This window comes from Galeopterus variegatus, unplaced genomic scaffold (assembly GCF_000696425.1).
Source record: "Galeopterus variegatus unplaced genomic scaffold, G_variegatus-3.0.2 Scaffold3347, whole genome shotgun sequence".
NCBI classification, from domain to species: Eukaryota; Metazoa; Chordata; class Mammalia; order Dermoptera; family Cynocephalidae; genus Galeopterus; species Galeopterus variegatus.
The window spans coordinates 91,891-107,280 of NW_007729458.1; the positions used below are offsets into that span (position 1 = coordinate 91,891).

Genomic DNA, 15,390 nt, shown 5'->3' on the forward strand with positions numbered 1-15,390 from the left:
AAAAAGATGTGTTTTCTACTTTTCCCTATATGATTGTGGTAGACTGTTGGCAAAAATGGTTTCGATCATTCTTCCTGTTCCTATACTTATGCTTCTTTGCAACAGTGTTCCTTCTCCTCCCATTAAGAGCTGGAATCTATTTCTCCACTCCTTGATTCTGAGTTTTGCCATGTGACTTTGACCAAAGGGATATTTAGCAAACGTGACACAAGCACAAGCTTGAAAAGTGCTTGCACACTAGCGCTTCCCTCTCTCACCCCTGGGAACCCTCCTGGTACCACATCAACATGTCTAGGCTAGCCTACTGGTTGAGGAAAGGCCACAGGAAGAGATGCCCCAGATATATCTGCAAGCCCAGTATTGCCTTAACTGATGAGCCATCCCAGATGAGCCCACTCTAACTACTCCTTAACCGTGAGCAAATTAATGTTTGTTGTTTTAAGCCACTAAGTATTGGGGTGATTAGTTATATAACAAAAGTTAATTGATTCAGTAATCAACTTATACATCTCAGTATTTTATATCAACTAATTAAGAACATATAGACTTAACATGAAAAGTTGTAAGAACTATTCAAATCTATATCTATACATAATTTTATATTTTGAAAAAAGTTACCTTGTGAACATGTAACTCAACATCTTGCTGTGTACAGCTTCCAATTTTCTGATTCACTTTTCTCACAATACCTTCTACATCTACGATACTCTCTTTGTTGATGCTGTCAAGAGAAAAAATTCCCAACTTTAATCATCTCATCATAGGTGTCAGAACTCATTTGGTGTTTCAGCAGTAAAGCTGGATATGTTAAACCCTTCTTTAATACTGTAAGCCACTTGAGATAAAGCCAGTCAATTTAACCTACTTACAATAAGCTATTATGTAGCATACTGTGTGAGATTCCTTAAAGATATGACTTTTTAGATGCCATAACTTAGTTACCCTTTATAAAATACTCTAAACATAAAAGACCAATAGGACTAGAACTAAATTGTGAAAAACAGTAAGAAGTCTTTCAATTATTTATTAAAGAACATTTCTCTTTCTATATTTGAGATTTACTAAGATCAGCATTTACTATAACGAGCAACACTGGCTTCAATAAATGCAATTACTGGTATGTAATGGAATTAAATAATAGAAGAAGGTCAAATGAAAAGATTTCAAGGTAATAAGGGGACATTAGGGTGCCATTTTGAATTAAATCCTCATTGCCTTCAGTTTTGGAGTATATTCTGTAACTAGACTTGAGATAGACAGCCTATTGGATTGTGTATTCCCACTTAAAACAATGGCTATATGAAGCTTGATATATGATGAATGTAAAATAAATGCATCTCCTGAGCAGTTTATTCTATAACGAACTTGAAGTTTGAACACCAGACACTCAAAATTCTGAAATATAAAATTATGAAGTAGCTTATTAAACATACCAATTGATTATTTTTTGATCTCTAGTACATAACCTAGGGAGAAAAGGTGTAATCCAAAATGGTGATTCCCATACAAAATATACCACAGTATATTTGGTGAAAAGAATAAGATTTAACTTTAATGGAAAAATTCTATTCATTCTGAAGAGGAATTGGTCCTTTAATAGTTTTGGTACTAACAGACATTCCAGACATCTAACAGTGTTTACTTTACACAAGAGAACACCACAATCTATTTCAATGAACATTTGCTTAGGGTCGGAAAAGGATCAAAACGAGGATAACAGCTGAAGAGTGGTAAAGTAAGAAAGAAAAATTTTCACTTCACTTTGCTACACTGCCTAGAATTCTATATGTCTGTTACCAACTACCTTTAAAAAAAAAAGTACACATATCTCTTGCACTCTCATGTCTCCTGCACTCGAGCTATCACCTAATACTTAGCTAAAATCTTTCATACTGAAGAAACTCAGAATTTATTACAGCAAAAGAAGTAGTTGGTTAACTAAGATAAAGCTCCTCTGAGACTTGAAGAGATCGAGAGGATTCAGTTTTCTGTTAAAAGGGCTAATACTGGCAATCTTGTGTCATTGAATCTATCTTCAATGTAACTGCCTCCTGTCAGTTGCCTCATCTTTTTGCATGAATGAACTTGATACCTGAGTATATGATTCAGGCCTTGTGAGGCTTCTACTGCTTATCTCACATGTCTCCAAGAGGAAGGTTTTCTCCTCCTCACTTGTTCTATTGCTTCAAGTAACTTGCCACACCCTGCTACCTTTCTGCTGTCTCCAATCCCCTTGGTTCTCTGACCGTACCCCCTTTGACTCCCTAGTAGAAAGCATTTGCTGGTCCTCTGGACCTTCCATTATCAAACAGTCTTCTTCAAGCCAACTCAAGTTAAACACATCTACTCTTAAGGATTGAGCATCATGCTAGTGTCTTTCCAGAAAGAAGCTTGAATGTGGTTGAAGACAACCTGCCCAGAACCGGCTTTCTTTCTCCAATTGAAGAAAACGATATTTTCTCTTCTTTATCCCTCAGAAGTACCACATGACTCCTTTTATCCAGGACCTGAAACTTGGAACCAAATCTACCTTTAGTACTTTAACTCAGTAGTACTACATGCTAAAATACTTGATCAGCTAGACCAGAAAGCAACTACCATTTTAAACACTGTTTCCAATACTAAACAACTTACTTACAAAATAACTTCTGAAAACATATCTATTTCTTAAACAAGTATCAAAGATAAACGTCTGCAATTACAAACTGGTCTACTGAATCTTTCAGAAAGATGGCAGGAATAATCAGACATAAAGGATGCTAACAATTTTTTGCTCTTCCAATCTCAGTATTTCCCCTTATTATACTTAACTATTAAAAGAACAGCCTGTTTAGACATTAGAAAAATAATTCCATGATTTTTTTTTTTGCCTTTTTCGTGACCGGTAAGGGGATTGCAACCCTTGGTATGGTGTCGCCCGCAGCACCGGCCATTCCTATATAGGATCCGAACCCGCGGCCACGGGGTCGGCCCTAATTCCACGATTTTTAAAAAACCTTTGATAATTTAGCTCTAATAGCTCTACACATCTACATTCGTATCTATAACTATTCCTATTTGTAGACATGAGTGAATTCAGAAGAAAAAACATTGGGGCCGGCCCAGTGGCGCACTGCTATAGTGCGCCGCTTGGGAAGCGCAGAGGTGCTCCTGCCGAGGGTTCGGATCCCACATACAGACCGGCCGCTCACTGGCTGAGCGAGGTGCGGGAGCAAAACCGAGGGTTGCGATCCCATAGCCGGTCCCGGTCCGGTACGGGCGCGACACTGAGGGTTGCGATCTGTTGCCAGTCAAGAAAAAAGACAAAAAGGGGAAAAAAAAAAAAAGAAGAAAAAACATTAAAACAACAAAGAAGTTGGATTTATGAAAAAAGAAAAAAGACAAAAAGGGGGAAAAAAAAAAAAAGAAGAAAAAACATTAAAACAACAAAGAAGTTGGATTTATGAAAAAGGGTCAGGCTAAAACTTCCTAGCTAGAACTAGTAAAAGGCTATGTGAGGGTTCTGTGTGTGTAATTAGAGTCAAAACAAGAGGAACAGGAATACTTGCATACATTACTGCCAGCAGAAGGATAAAATTCCACTTTGATTATAGGACACAGTCTAATTAATATGATTTTAACATTGATGTGAAGATGGAGTGATACTTAATGGTATACAGTTGTCCCCTCTTTTTTCAGTTTAGCTTTCTGTGGTTTCAGTTACCTGTGGTCAATAGTGGTCTGAAAATATAAAATGGAAAATTCCATAAATAAACAACTCATAAGTTTTAAATTGTGTGCTGTCCTGAGTAATGTGATGACATCTTGCATTGTCCTGCTCTATCCTGTCCTGGACATGAATCATCCTTCTTCTTTTTTCTTTCTTTCTTTCTTTTTTTTTTTTTGCGGCTAGCTGGTAAGGGGATCCAAACCCTCAACCTTGGTGTTATCAACACTGCTCTCTAGCCAACTGAGCTAACTGCCTATGAATCATCCCTTTGTCCAGCATCTCCACGGTGTAGATGCTACCCGCCCTTCAGTCACTTAGTAGCCATCTCAGTTATCAGATCCACTGTCATGATATTGACATGTGCTTGTATTCAAGTCACCCTCATTTTACTTAATAATGGCCCCAAAACACAAGAGAAGAGATGCTGGCAATTTGGATATACCAAAGAGAAGCCATAAAGTACTTCCATTAAGAGGTTGCTAAGATCTACAGTAAGAACGAATCTATTGGTGAAATTGTGGAGGAAAAACTGCTAGTTTTGCTGTGTATCTCAAACTGTATAACTTTTATTACATTACATTTGTTATAATTGTTCTATTTCATTACTGGTTATTGTTGTTAATCTCTTACTGTGCCTAATTTATAAATTAAACTTTATTGTGGGCATGTCTGTACAGGAAAAAACATACTATATATGGGATTCACTACTTTCTAGGGTTTCAGGCATCCACAGAAGGTCTTGGAACATATCCCCCTTAGATAAAGGGGGATATCCTGTATATGCAACAGTCTGATTGCTATCATAAAAAGACCCTATTAAGGTTTCAGTTTTACATTTTGAAACTCATATGCCACTATGTCCATATTTTCAAAAAAGAGTTTTATCTAACAGGCAACTAAAAGCCTTGGGTTTTTACAGGTGACATGTGACTTTCACGTTACAGGTGACATGTGACTTTCTGAAAAAAAAAAAAATCAACGGTGGAAAACAGAGGAACTCATGGGAACAACTTTATTGCAGGAAAAGTGGATGAAGTAAATTAAACTCATCTTTTCAAGAGATAAGTCAGCAATTTTTTATTACCACCCCCTCCAAAACACACCATCACTGCATTGTTTTCATACAACTTTCACTTTGACTCTCCATATAATTAATCACTCTACAAAAAAGATAAATTAGTACAGCCTTGATATTAAAGTGCCCTAGCTAATAGGCACAACAGAGTTCATGTCATCCATTAGAAACTGTCAACCATCAATTTAATAGTTTAGTTCTAACTAAAACTGTCTTTATAAAATTGTAAAAAGCACCATTCTTTAAGTATTTTATAAAAATATTTAGAGTTTGCTATCTTTTTAAAAAAAATAATATTATATGAATAACTCAAACAACTCGGAGGAAAATAAACAGTACACAGTTATCTGAAGGAAAAGAATTCATCTTTCCAACACTAGTGATACTAGTGACATACACATTTACTACTTAGGGCCTCACTAATAACTTCGGGGACACTTACATTATCTTGATTATCAATCTTGATTATCAGTTTCATATCTACATTACTTGAAAAGAAACTAAAAAAAGTCCGATGGAACTATCAGAAGTGGGCATACCTGTTGGATTAAGTAACAGTTCACTGCTTAAGAGTATTTTATACCCATATGAGTATGAGGGTACTTCAGAAAGTTTGTGGAAAAACAGAATTAAAAGATAATACAAATCTTTCTGCAAACTTTTTCAAGTAACCTTGTCTATACAAACCAAAACTAGGAAAGTGGAAGAGAGCCACATTATAACCTAGCACAGTAATTAATAGATGTTCACAATTATGGCTTTCTGTGTTAAGGAAAAGTTTGAAAGGAAGACTGTGTAAAATAGACTTCAAAGACTGTTAAAATGGTCAAAATGGTTTCAGTACTTGAAGGAGGTACAAGCTTCATAGTCTAAAATAATTTACTAATAAGTAATACTTTATCCTTTAATGTTGCAAAAAAAAATTTTAAGTTCTTAATCTCTGCACACACTGAATTATTGATCTCATGTCTTCATTCCTCTATGGTAGTAGTATACATCTATACTCTTGCCATAGCTTCAAAGTACGCTCAAAGTACTTGTCTGCCCCTTGACTTTGAGTTTGGCCATGTGACTCGCCATTGGATGGTGATGGCACTCTTGCTGAAAATCAACTGACCACATATGCAAAGACTTATTTTGGTGCTTTCTGTTCTACAGTATTGGTCGATATGTCTGTCCTTATGCCAATACAGTTTTGATTACTTTAGCTTATCATAACTTTTGAAATTAGGAAGTATGAATTCTCCAACTTTGTTCTTCTTTTTCAAGATTGTTTTGGCTATTTGGAGTCTCTTGAGATTACTTATGAATTTTAGGATGGGCTTTCCTATTTTTGCAAAAAGTGCCATTGGGATTTTGTTAGGGATTGCATTGAATCTGTAGAATGGTTTGGGTGGTATTGTCATGCTATGAGTTTTGAAGTGGTTGTTACATAATGTTTTTCAACAGCTGACTAATATAATCTTAAACTTAAGACAGTTATGAAATAAAAAAAAATCCTTGAATTCAAAGCTATCATTCGATTATAAGGGCTTTGAAATAAGTAAAAGTTTATTAATACTTCATCACATATGCTGAGAACCTACAGTGTGTATTAAGCATTGTAAAGAGATTTAAAAAACAGATATATAAAATTTGACTATAAAATGTTAGGGTTAATTTCTCATGAAACACAGTAGAATTTATTCATTTAAGTGAATATTGTTCTCTTCAAAGTGACTGCTCGGGGGAAGGAGGCAGGGGCTACAAACACATATTTCAACATCAGCACTGCTCAAAATAATTTTAAAACTACTCATCTGGAATTACCTCTTGGTTTTGTCATGCAAATCAGTTTTTTGGAGGGCAATCTCATTTATATGTATTGTTTACTATCCTTCAGAAAAGCTGAAGACCATGATAGAACTCTGGGTGGAGAAGAACAGGAGACAATGAAAAAAGAATAAATGAAAAGAGAATGGTGCTCGAGAAGCCAAGGAAGTAACATGTTTCAAAAAGGAGAGAATCGTTAATATATCAAATAGGACTGAGCAGCTGTCTCCAAACATTTGAGACTATCAGTAAAAAAATTTGGGTATCCCAATATATGTACATTTATTTATAAATTATATACATGTATTACTAAACTAAGGTATTACATTTAGGCAATTTTAAACTTGGGATAAGGTTCATAGTTAGCAATAGTGAATAGATGCAAATCCATACTTAACACAGTCTGTCTGATAATTTCTAATTTGGGGAATACTGACATCTTATCAGATCTGATTAGACTATCATTTTTTAAAAATCTCATAATGCACCGAATACAAAGATCTCACTCTGTGAGTAAAAGTGTCAGCATTTTCTTGTTTGTGCTTACATTTTCGGTTTTATCTTCAATCTATGGCTTCTTTGTAAAAATTCTTTTAAGCCACTTGTCCATTATCTAAGTGTCAGTTTATTAAAATAATATAATCCCCCAAAACCAGTTAACTAGAAATTGGTAAACTGAAATTGGTTGCAATACACAGACAGTGAACCAGACAGTGAAGGTAACAGTATTAGCTCCTTTTTGTTATTGGAACCATACAATTTTCCTTCAGAAATCTCACGTTACAGGTGACATGTGACTTTCTGAGATGCAACCCAAGTAACGGGCCCAGTGTTTATCTATAAACTAACCATTAGAAAAAGTCAAATTCTTTCTCACCCTTTTAGATAAAAAATGACAGTAAGGAAGAAAGGAAAGGAGGAAGGAAGGAACGATAGAAGGGAGGATGTTAATTATTTTCTTTACCCCAATGAGTAATATTGAGCATATCACATTTTGGAGACCACTGGGGTAGCAAACAAGAATCATGAACACTGATAAAAGGGTATGTTGGATTAGATGATTCAGAGGTCACTGGTGAAGTTATCATTTCAAAGAATACCTCCAATCGAGACTGCCCCTCATGAGTGAGTGATGGGAAATGGCAGGTTTTGTTCTCATGTTTTTAAGTTATTTTTGAAACAGTATTTTAAAAATACTGTTTCAAAAACTTATTTTTCATATTATAAAAGTACATATTTATTATCCAGAATTCAAATGCTAAATAAACATGTAAATTTAAAAGTTTAAGTCCTACATCATATATTCACCCCCCTTTTCTATAATCACTGTTTTCTATTTGGTCTATATTCCTCAACATTTTTTCTCATTTGCAGAAAATATGTAATGCTTCATAAATTTTGTGTTATATTTCTATAGTAGTTTTGTTCATTTTCTCTTCATGTTTTTGTTTAATGTTGAAGAAACTAACACAATTTTATTTTTATAGCTCAAATGAAAGTGATCTTAATAATAAATCCCAAAAGTATTATTATTGCAACTATCACTGAGTAATTTCCTTTTATGTTCCAGTTCCTGTGTGTTTTATACATATACCATATCATTTAAACTTCACAAAGGCCTACCAAGGTAGGTATTATCACCATTTTACAGATGAGAAAACTGAGACTCTAAAAGGTTGAGTAATTAGCCTACCATGTACACAGCTAATAAGATCACTTATGATTATTGCACTAGTCAGTTCTGTTACAGACTTACAATCAGAATTAAATTTAAATATCTCAGAGTGTATCATCACTCACTTTGAAATAATACCTTCTCATCCTTAGAAGCTCCCAAGCTGCCAGATTCCTTTACAGTTTATGTGACAGAGTGTGGAAATAACAAGCCTTTTACTAATAGTTTCCCAAATACCCAAGGATCATGCTACTCTCCCCGGAAACACTAATATATTTTGATGTTCTGCTGCTGTTGCCAGCCTCAGTGGAAATTCAGCAGAATTTTTGTATAAAATATGAAGTTCTTATTTAAAGTTATATTTAACCTGGAAGAATTAACCTCATAAGCTATCTGGAAATTTCTGACACTAGACTTTAGACCTTTTTTTTAAGCACATCTTTATCTTTATCCAAGTTTTCAATACAACTGTTGAACTGGAGAGAATATAGAAGTTTTTTCTCCTCTAATAGGTAAATCCCTCTTCGAACAAAGAGGTATAAACCATGTAGGTGCAGCTGGTCAAGGAGTTGCAATACACTAAGTATAGTGGCTTAGCCTATGTTCACCAACTTGTCCACACAGATGCTCAGGGGTTAGTACCCACATGTCCGCTTCCCTCTGGACTTCATCTACAGATAATATATACTCCTACCACAGCACCTGTAACATGTCGCTGCACGCAGTTGCTTATCTACCTTTTCTCTCTCCTCAAATTAAGTTTCTTATATGATACACATATCATACATAAATCGTTGTACACCCAAGCCCAGCAAAGTGTCTGGACCACAGCAGGTACTAAATAAAAGACTCCTAAATCAATGCGATTTCTTCTGAGTATTATTTTGGTATTTTCCTCATGTAATATTGTAGCAAACTGAAATTTTAACCTACCAACTGGTAAAATACCTATTTTTAGGTGAAAGATCTAGAAAAGAAAGAAAATAAACAAACATGTGTAGTTAGGTGACTCATTACAGGATGAGACATACTTGTGACTCACCAACTACCGATAAATCACTCAACCACGTCTAGAAAAGAAAGAAAATAAACAAACATGTGTAGTTAGATGACTCATTACAGGATGAGACATACTTGTGACTCACCAACTACCGATAAATCACTCAACCACAACGACAAATACGAAGAAAAAGAAAATGAAATACATATGTATACAAATAATGGTCCTGTATAAGCCCTATTTTCAGAATCAAAACATCTCTGTTTGGAGAGAGGAAGAAGTATTATATAAGTACAAATAACATATAATTTTTACCTTTAAAAACTTCTAATCACACATTACTTGTGGCCCTTTATAGTAGTTGCTATAACTTTAGCATTAAACTTTAAAAACTTGTGTTTACATTCATTGTTGTCTTCTATAGCAGTCAACACAAAAAGGCCTCCAGCGCTGCCTTTGTAAAATAAAACCTTGACTTTAGAAGATGCAACCATAACTAACAGAAAGTACTCTGTTAATTTCTTTAAAATAGCATGAAATAAAAAATAATTTTAAAAAGGGAATATACTTCTTGCCTCAACTCCAGTATCAGCTACTAAATATTAGATAATTAATGTCAACATAGGATTTATGTATGACACATATCATATAAGAAACTTAATTTGAGAGGGAAAAGGCAGATAAACAACTGCATGCAGACACGTTACGGGTGCAGAAACACAGGCCTGGATATGTACTGTATCTCCCTGCTTCCAGACAAATTTCATTTAAAGTCCACAAACCATTTCAGATATACAATTAAGAATCTCCTCTTAATCTCCCTGTCTACAGGGAATTAGACAGGCCAACCTCCCCTATGTAACTCATTCAATTTCTTCATTTTTATATGCATTCAGCCATGAAAAAATTGATCTTTCCAACAAATTGATTAAAATAACGTGTTGAAGAATCCTGTGGCATTTAAATCCAATTAGTGAGTCAACTTTCTGGATTAGTGTATTGATGAGTTAGATACTCCTAAAACAGATAATTTGGGGAAAAACAGCTGACTCCATATTAAACTCCAATGTTTCTTTTAAGGAAAACATTCAAAAGTTAGTAACTGGCAGCAGTAGCATCTAGTCAGGAAGGCAAAAGATAAGCACATCATTTAATATCTAAAGTAAATGCAAAGTTCATTATTTACTTAAGATATTAAAAGTCACCTCATATTTTGCCTTTTAAATGATTAGGAAACTCCAGCTGGAACTATCTGATTTGATATTTTTAATAGTGGAGTCTTTGCTCTTTTCCAGCTGGTATATGGCCAGAGAGAATACAGTTAAATGTAGGGCCTCATGGAATTAACATATAAATATCATTATTTCTCCCATTTTGTTGTGCATGTTTTAATGTCCAGTCTGTTTGGGTAGTAACGTTCAAAATGGAAACATCTTGAGGATAAACAAATAGTCCTTAAGCACTCCCCTAGTACTAAAGATAATTGCAAGCATTTCATATAAAAAAATTGATCTAAGGGCCGGCCCGGTGGCGCACTGGAGAGTGCGCCACTTGGGAGTGTGGCGGCGCTCCCGCCGAGGGTTCGGATCCCATGTGGAGACCAGTTCCCGCTCACTGGCTGAGCGCGGTGTGGGCGCAACACCGAGGGTTGCGATCCTGTTACCGGTCAGTAAAAAAGACAAAAAGGAAAAAAAAAATTGATCTAAGACAGAATGAAATTTAAATGGGGATTAGAAATGGCCTTTTTCTATTCATACTATTTTTTCAAACCAGATTCTGGCTGAGTGGTTAGCTGGCCCACTAACTAAGCTGCTAGATTCCCAAAGGGAATGTGTTACTAAATATTCTTTTGAATTACCTCATGATTCATTGGTCCTTAAATTTCTAAAGTAAGCTGGAAACTTATATAAGTAAGGATTTTCATTTGATTTAAACAGAGTCCACCAGAATTGGGTTAGATGTCGTTGGTTTTGTGCTCTTTTTAATCATCATAGATGACTGACAGTACTAAAGCAATGAAACTCATAGTGTTTTCCAAATTTTTCCTTTCTAGTTATACTTAGAAACACGGGATAAAGAGAAATCATGAAGATTTCAGTGAAACAATGAAAATACAGGCAGCCTGTAAACTTCTATTTTTCACTGTAAGGTAGAATATATACTACTGGGCTCAGCTGAGGAATGAAAATCAATAGTTAAGCCACAAATACACAATACACTCTAACCTTGGTGTTAGATTATGGGATCAGGAGTCTGTTCGACAAGGGAGTGTGTAGGGTGTTTGCAGGGCAAGAGAAACAAAGAGACAGGGAACAGTGGATATAGGTGCAGTAAGAGTAGTTCTAGGAGTAGAACATGGGGTTGCATGAGGGTTGCAAAAATACTGGGAGGAGATGGAAAGATTGATAAAGAGACGAGAGAAGTCTTGATGAGGTCCAACAGAAGATTAGGAGGCATGGGAGAGGTACACTGGTGGAAATTACAGTCAGAGAGAATGGCCACTGGAGTTTAAAATAGTGAAGTTCTGATGGGCAAAATCCAAGCTGTGGCCATAGAAGTGAGGTGTTAAAATGGAGCAATGAAGATAGTGGAGGAAAATTAAGGAATTGTAAGACCAGGGTATTCCATATGGACACCTGAAAACATATAGAATAAGGGGAAGATTCATAATGGGAGGAGCAGAATACTATCAGCCAGAAAAACAAAAAGGTTTTAGGTAAAACAATCTATTTCAGTCTTTGGGCTTTTCATGAACTCAAAAGGCTGGAACTGTTCTTCAATTTACTCAGCATAGATAAGCTTAGGAGACACTGCTGGCTGCCTACCCAATAGACTGCCTTTCTTCTTTGTTAACAGAGCCCCACCCTTTATTTGGCCAAGTGCTCAAAGAGAAGGTGAGCACATCCCAGCTCCACAGTAGGTTGTGTCTAGTTAGTCCCAGCCCATCCTGGCAATTTACTCCAGATTAAGTGTCATTTCCACTTAGTTTCTCAAAGTAGAAACTTTGCATACTGAAGATCTTTTTCAAGGTAAGGTGCTGTATGTTTATTGTAGTATTTATGTATTTCTTAACTATTCAACATGCATAAAACTGTTCAAGCTACCTTTAACAAGTTAGGTTCTTGCCTTTTTAAAAAATGTGCCATTGATAAAGCTTTTGATGTTATGACATTAACCTCGTTTTCTCCATAAACCCTGTGGTTTTTATTGCACAATTTTGCACAGCATGGTAATTTTTAGGAATGCATATGTCACAGCAGAATTGACAGTATATTAGCATCACTCTACAAAAAGCTAACCTAAAAGGACACGCATACGTGAATGTCCCAAGATCTGTTCTTGGTTGCTGAAGGTAGAGCAATTCTAGAAGAGGATTTCAGTATGTACAAGTGTCTAATAAAAAGCCTGCAATTTGATGTGTTAAGGAACAGTATCAATCATCCAGCCACACTTTTCATTTCCTTCTTGTGTCCAGAATCTTAGTAAATGATAAATCATTATTTTAAATTCTAAGTTTGTGGTCTTATTTTCCACATCAGTTGCATACACCACACAGGTGCTTTGCTGAGTGACTTTGTGCCTCATTTCTCAAAATAAGAGTGATGAAGGCTGGCTGGTGGCTCACTTGGAAAGCATGGTGCTGATAACACCAAGGTCAAGGGTTCCGATCCCCTTACCGGCCAGCCACCATAAAAAAAAAAAAGGGGGAGAGTGATAAGAATGTGTAAGACGTACTGGCAGTACTAAGGGAAAAAAAAGTCAAAAGCATAAGCAAAAGTAGATGCAATTAATTATCAGATCTGCCTAGTAATGTTTGGATTTTGTGTTTATAATTATAACTTTCAAATTTTTATTATTAAAATTATTCAGGAAAGGGCCGGCCCGGTGGCGCACTCGGTAGAGTGCGGCGCTTGGGAGTGTGGCGGCGCTCCCGCCGAGGGTTTGGATCCCATGTAGAGACCGGTCCGCTTGCTGGTTGAGCGCGGTGCGGGTGCGACACCGAGGGTTGCGATCCCGTTACCGGTCACGAAAAAAGACAAAAAGGAAAAAAAAAATTATTCAGGAAAAATAACTCACTGAAAACATGAAACTCTCTAGGTTCCACACCCCCCCCATTGTTTTTATAGCACACTTTTTAACAGTGAGGTGATTCCTTAGGGAAGGCAACTACTGCTTTATAGTAAAGAGGAAAAACTCGTTACTATCACTAACGAATAAAATTTTTAAAAATTCCTCTTTGGAATTGTTTTTAGCATCAATTGATGACTTGAACATGAAAATATTTTTTATATCTTTATAATCTGGAGTTCCGGTCAAGATGGCAGAATAGACGGTCCCCAGCGTCACTCTCTCACACAAATCAACCAATTTACAACTATAAAAATGCAACAACAGCCAAGCTGGGGCCGCTGGAGCTCAGAGGAAGAGGAGAGACTTACAGAGTTCATGAATGGGGAGAAGCCATGATGAGAGAAAGAAAAAAATTGCTCAAAGCATTTCCTGCTGCAGCTGCTTTAAGTCTGACCGCATGCTGAGTGCATGGAGCAGGAGCATGCAGAAGCTGCAGCTGTGCACTTCGGATGAAGTTGCTTGGAGATGGCAGGGAAGAAGAGGGCATTGGTGGCCCCAGGGACAGCAAGACCACTAATAGGGTTCCTGTGTACCCATGCAGGAGCAAGGAGCCAGAAAAGCTGAAAAAGGGGAGCCATTCAGAGGCTGGTGAGTCATCGCAGGGCCCATCCCATGGGAAGTGTTTGGAGCACAGGTGGTGGGGGAGACGGGCCCACTGGGAGAACACTGGGGCACAGCAAGGACAGTTGATCCACCCCCCGTCAGCACAGGACCACTCAGAGGAGACTCGTCAGGAATGCAGAATTGCATGGGGTGCAGTTTGATAAAAAGATTCAGGCCCAGATCAGAGTTTCTACACAACCCAGGTGCACCCAGTCTCTGGAGAGCTGAAAGTACTTATAAGGTCAACCATTAAACCCTGAGCTGCACAAAAAGTCTTCCCTAGGGGAAAGCAGCAAAGCAGCAATTTAACTCAACCACAAAGCTCAAGTACTGGTTCCCACAGGAAGTTCCTCCATTTTAAAAGCAAAGGACAAAAAATTAGTTCCAGCCCAGGCACAGCACCAGTGCCTCCGGGTGCCAGGGGATCTGAGGCATGAAGCCAGGGACTGGACCACCCACCCACAACCAAGCACACCGCCAGTGCCTTGGGATATGCCTGGGGACCTGAGGCATAGAGCCAGAGACCAGACACTCCCCACAACCAGACACACTGCCAGCGCCAAGGAGCATGCTGAAAACATCACCTCCATGTAGGTGGCCCACTACAGCCACCACAGTAACCACAGTTGCTGCAAAAGCGGCTAGACGTCACAACCACCACACAGACGGTCTGCCAGCCACTGGAGGGCATTGACACCAGGAGGGTCACCAGCAGAGACCAAAGAAAAGACTAGGATGTCTCAAACCAACAGAATAATCATTACTCTTTCAGAGGGAGAGAAGAAATCTAGGGTTATCAGTGGTGAAAGGGGGGAGGGAGAAGGGGTTAGGGAGAGATTGGACAAGGGGTATAAAGAATAGGTACGATTTGTAACAATATACATACTAGTAATATTGATTTGATCAATATATGTCAACACTGAATCCCAAAGATATGTATAATCAATTATGATTCAATTAAAAAAAAATCTTTATAATCAGATATACTTTTTAAACCAAATTTTTTTTCTCCGGATTTGACTCTCAATAACTTGGGGGCAGTGTCTAACTAACAGGTTGTATTTTAAGTACAGCTACATTGTGGTGGGCTTTGAACTAACATTACTGAACTATCTCAGAGAGGCAGATGACACAGAGGCTAGAGCATGAGCCCTAGAGTCAAAGAGACCTTAGTGAAAACTCTTAATATTTCAAATCTCAATTTCCTCACCTGTAAAAAAGCATAAAGCCCCCAAAATTTACGATAAACTATGGAAAGCTTGGCAAGATAAAGCAAGGGCAGTCATTATACAAATTTTAATTGCACATTATGTTTCTTTTTTTCTTTTTTTTCTTTTTTTTTTTTTTTGTCTTTTTCCGTGTCCGGCAACGGATCACAACCCTCA

General features: G+C 37.1%; 1 protein-coding gene across 2 annotated transcripts in view; it reads right to left on the reverse strand.

Moving 5' to 3' along the window:
• The window catches only part of DARS (aspartyl-tRNA synthetase), a 90,638-nt gene that overhangs the window by 32,395 nt on the left and 42,853 nt on the right, over window positions 1–15,390 (reverse strand). For both annotated transcript variants that reach the window (XM_008584721.1, XM_008584722.1), the window contains one exon: window positions 619–721. In XM_008584721.1, the coding sequence (XP_008582943.1) occupies window positions 619–721 (103 nt within the window). The remainder of the gene's footprint in view (window positions 1–618; window positions 722–15,390) is intronic.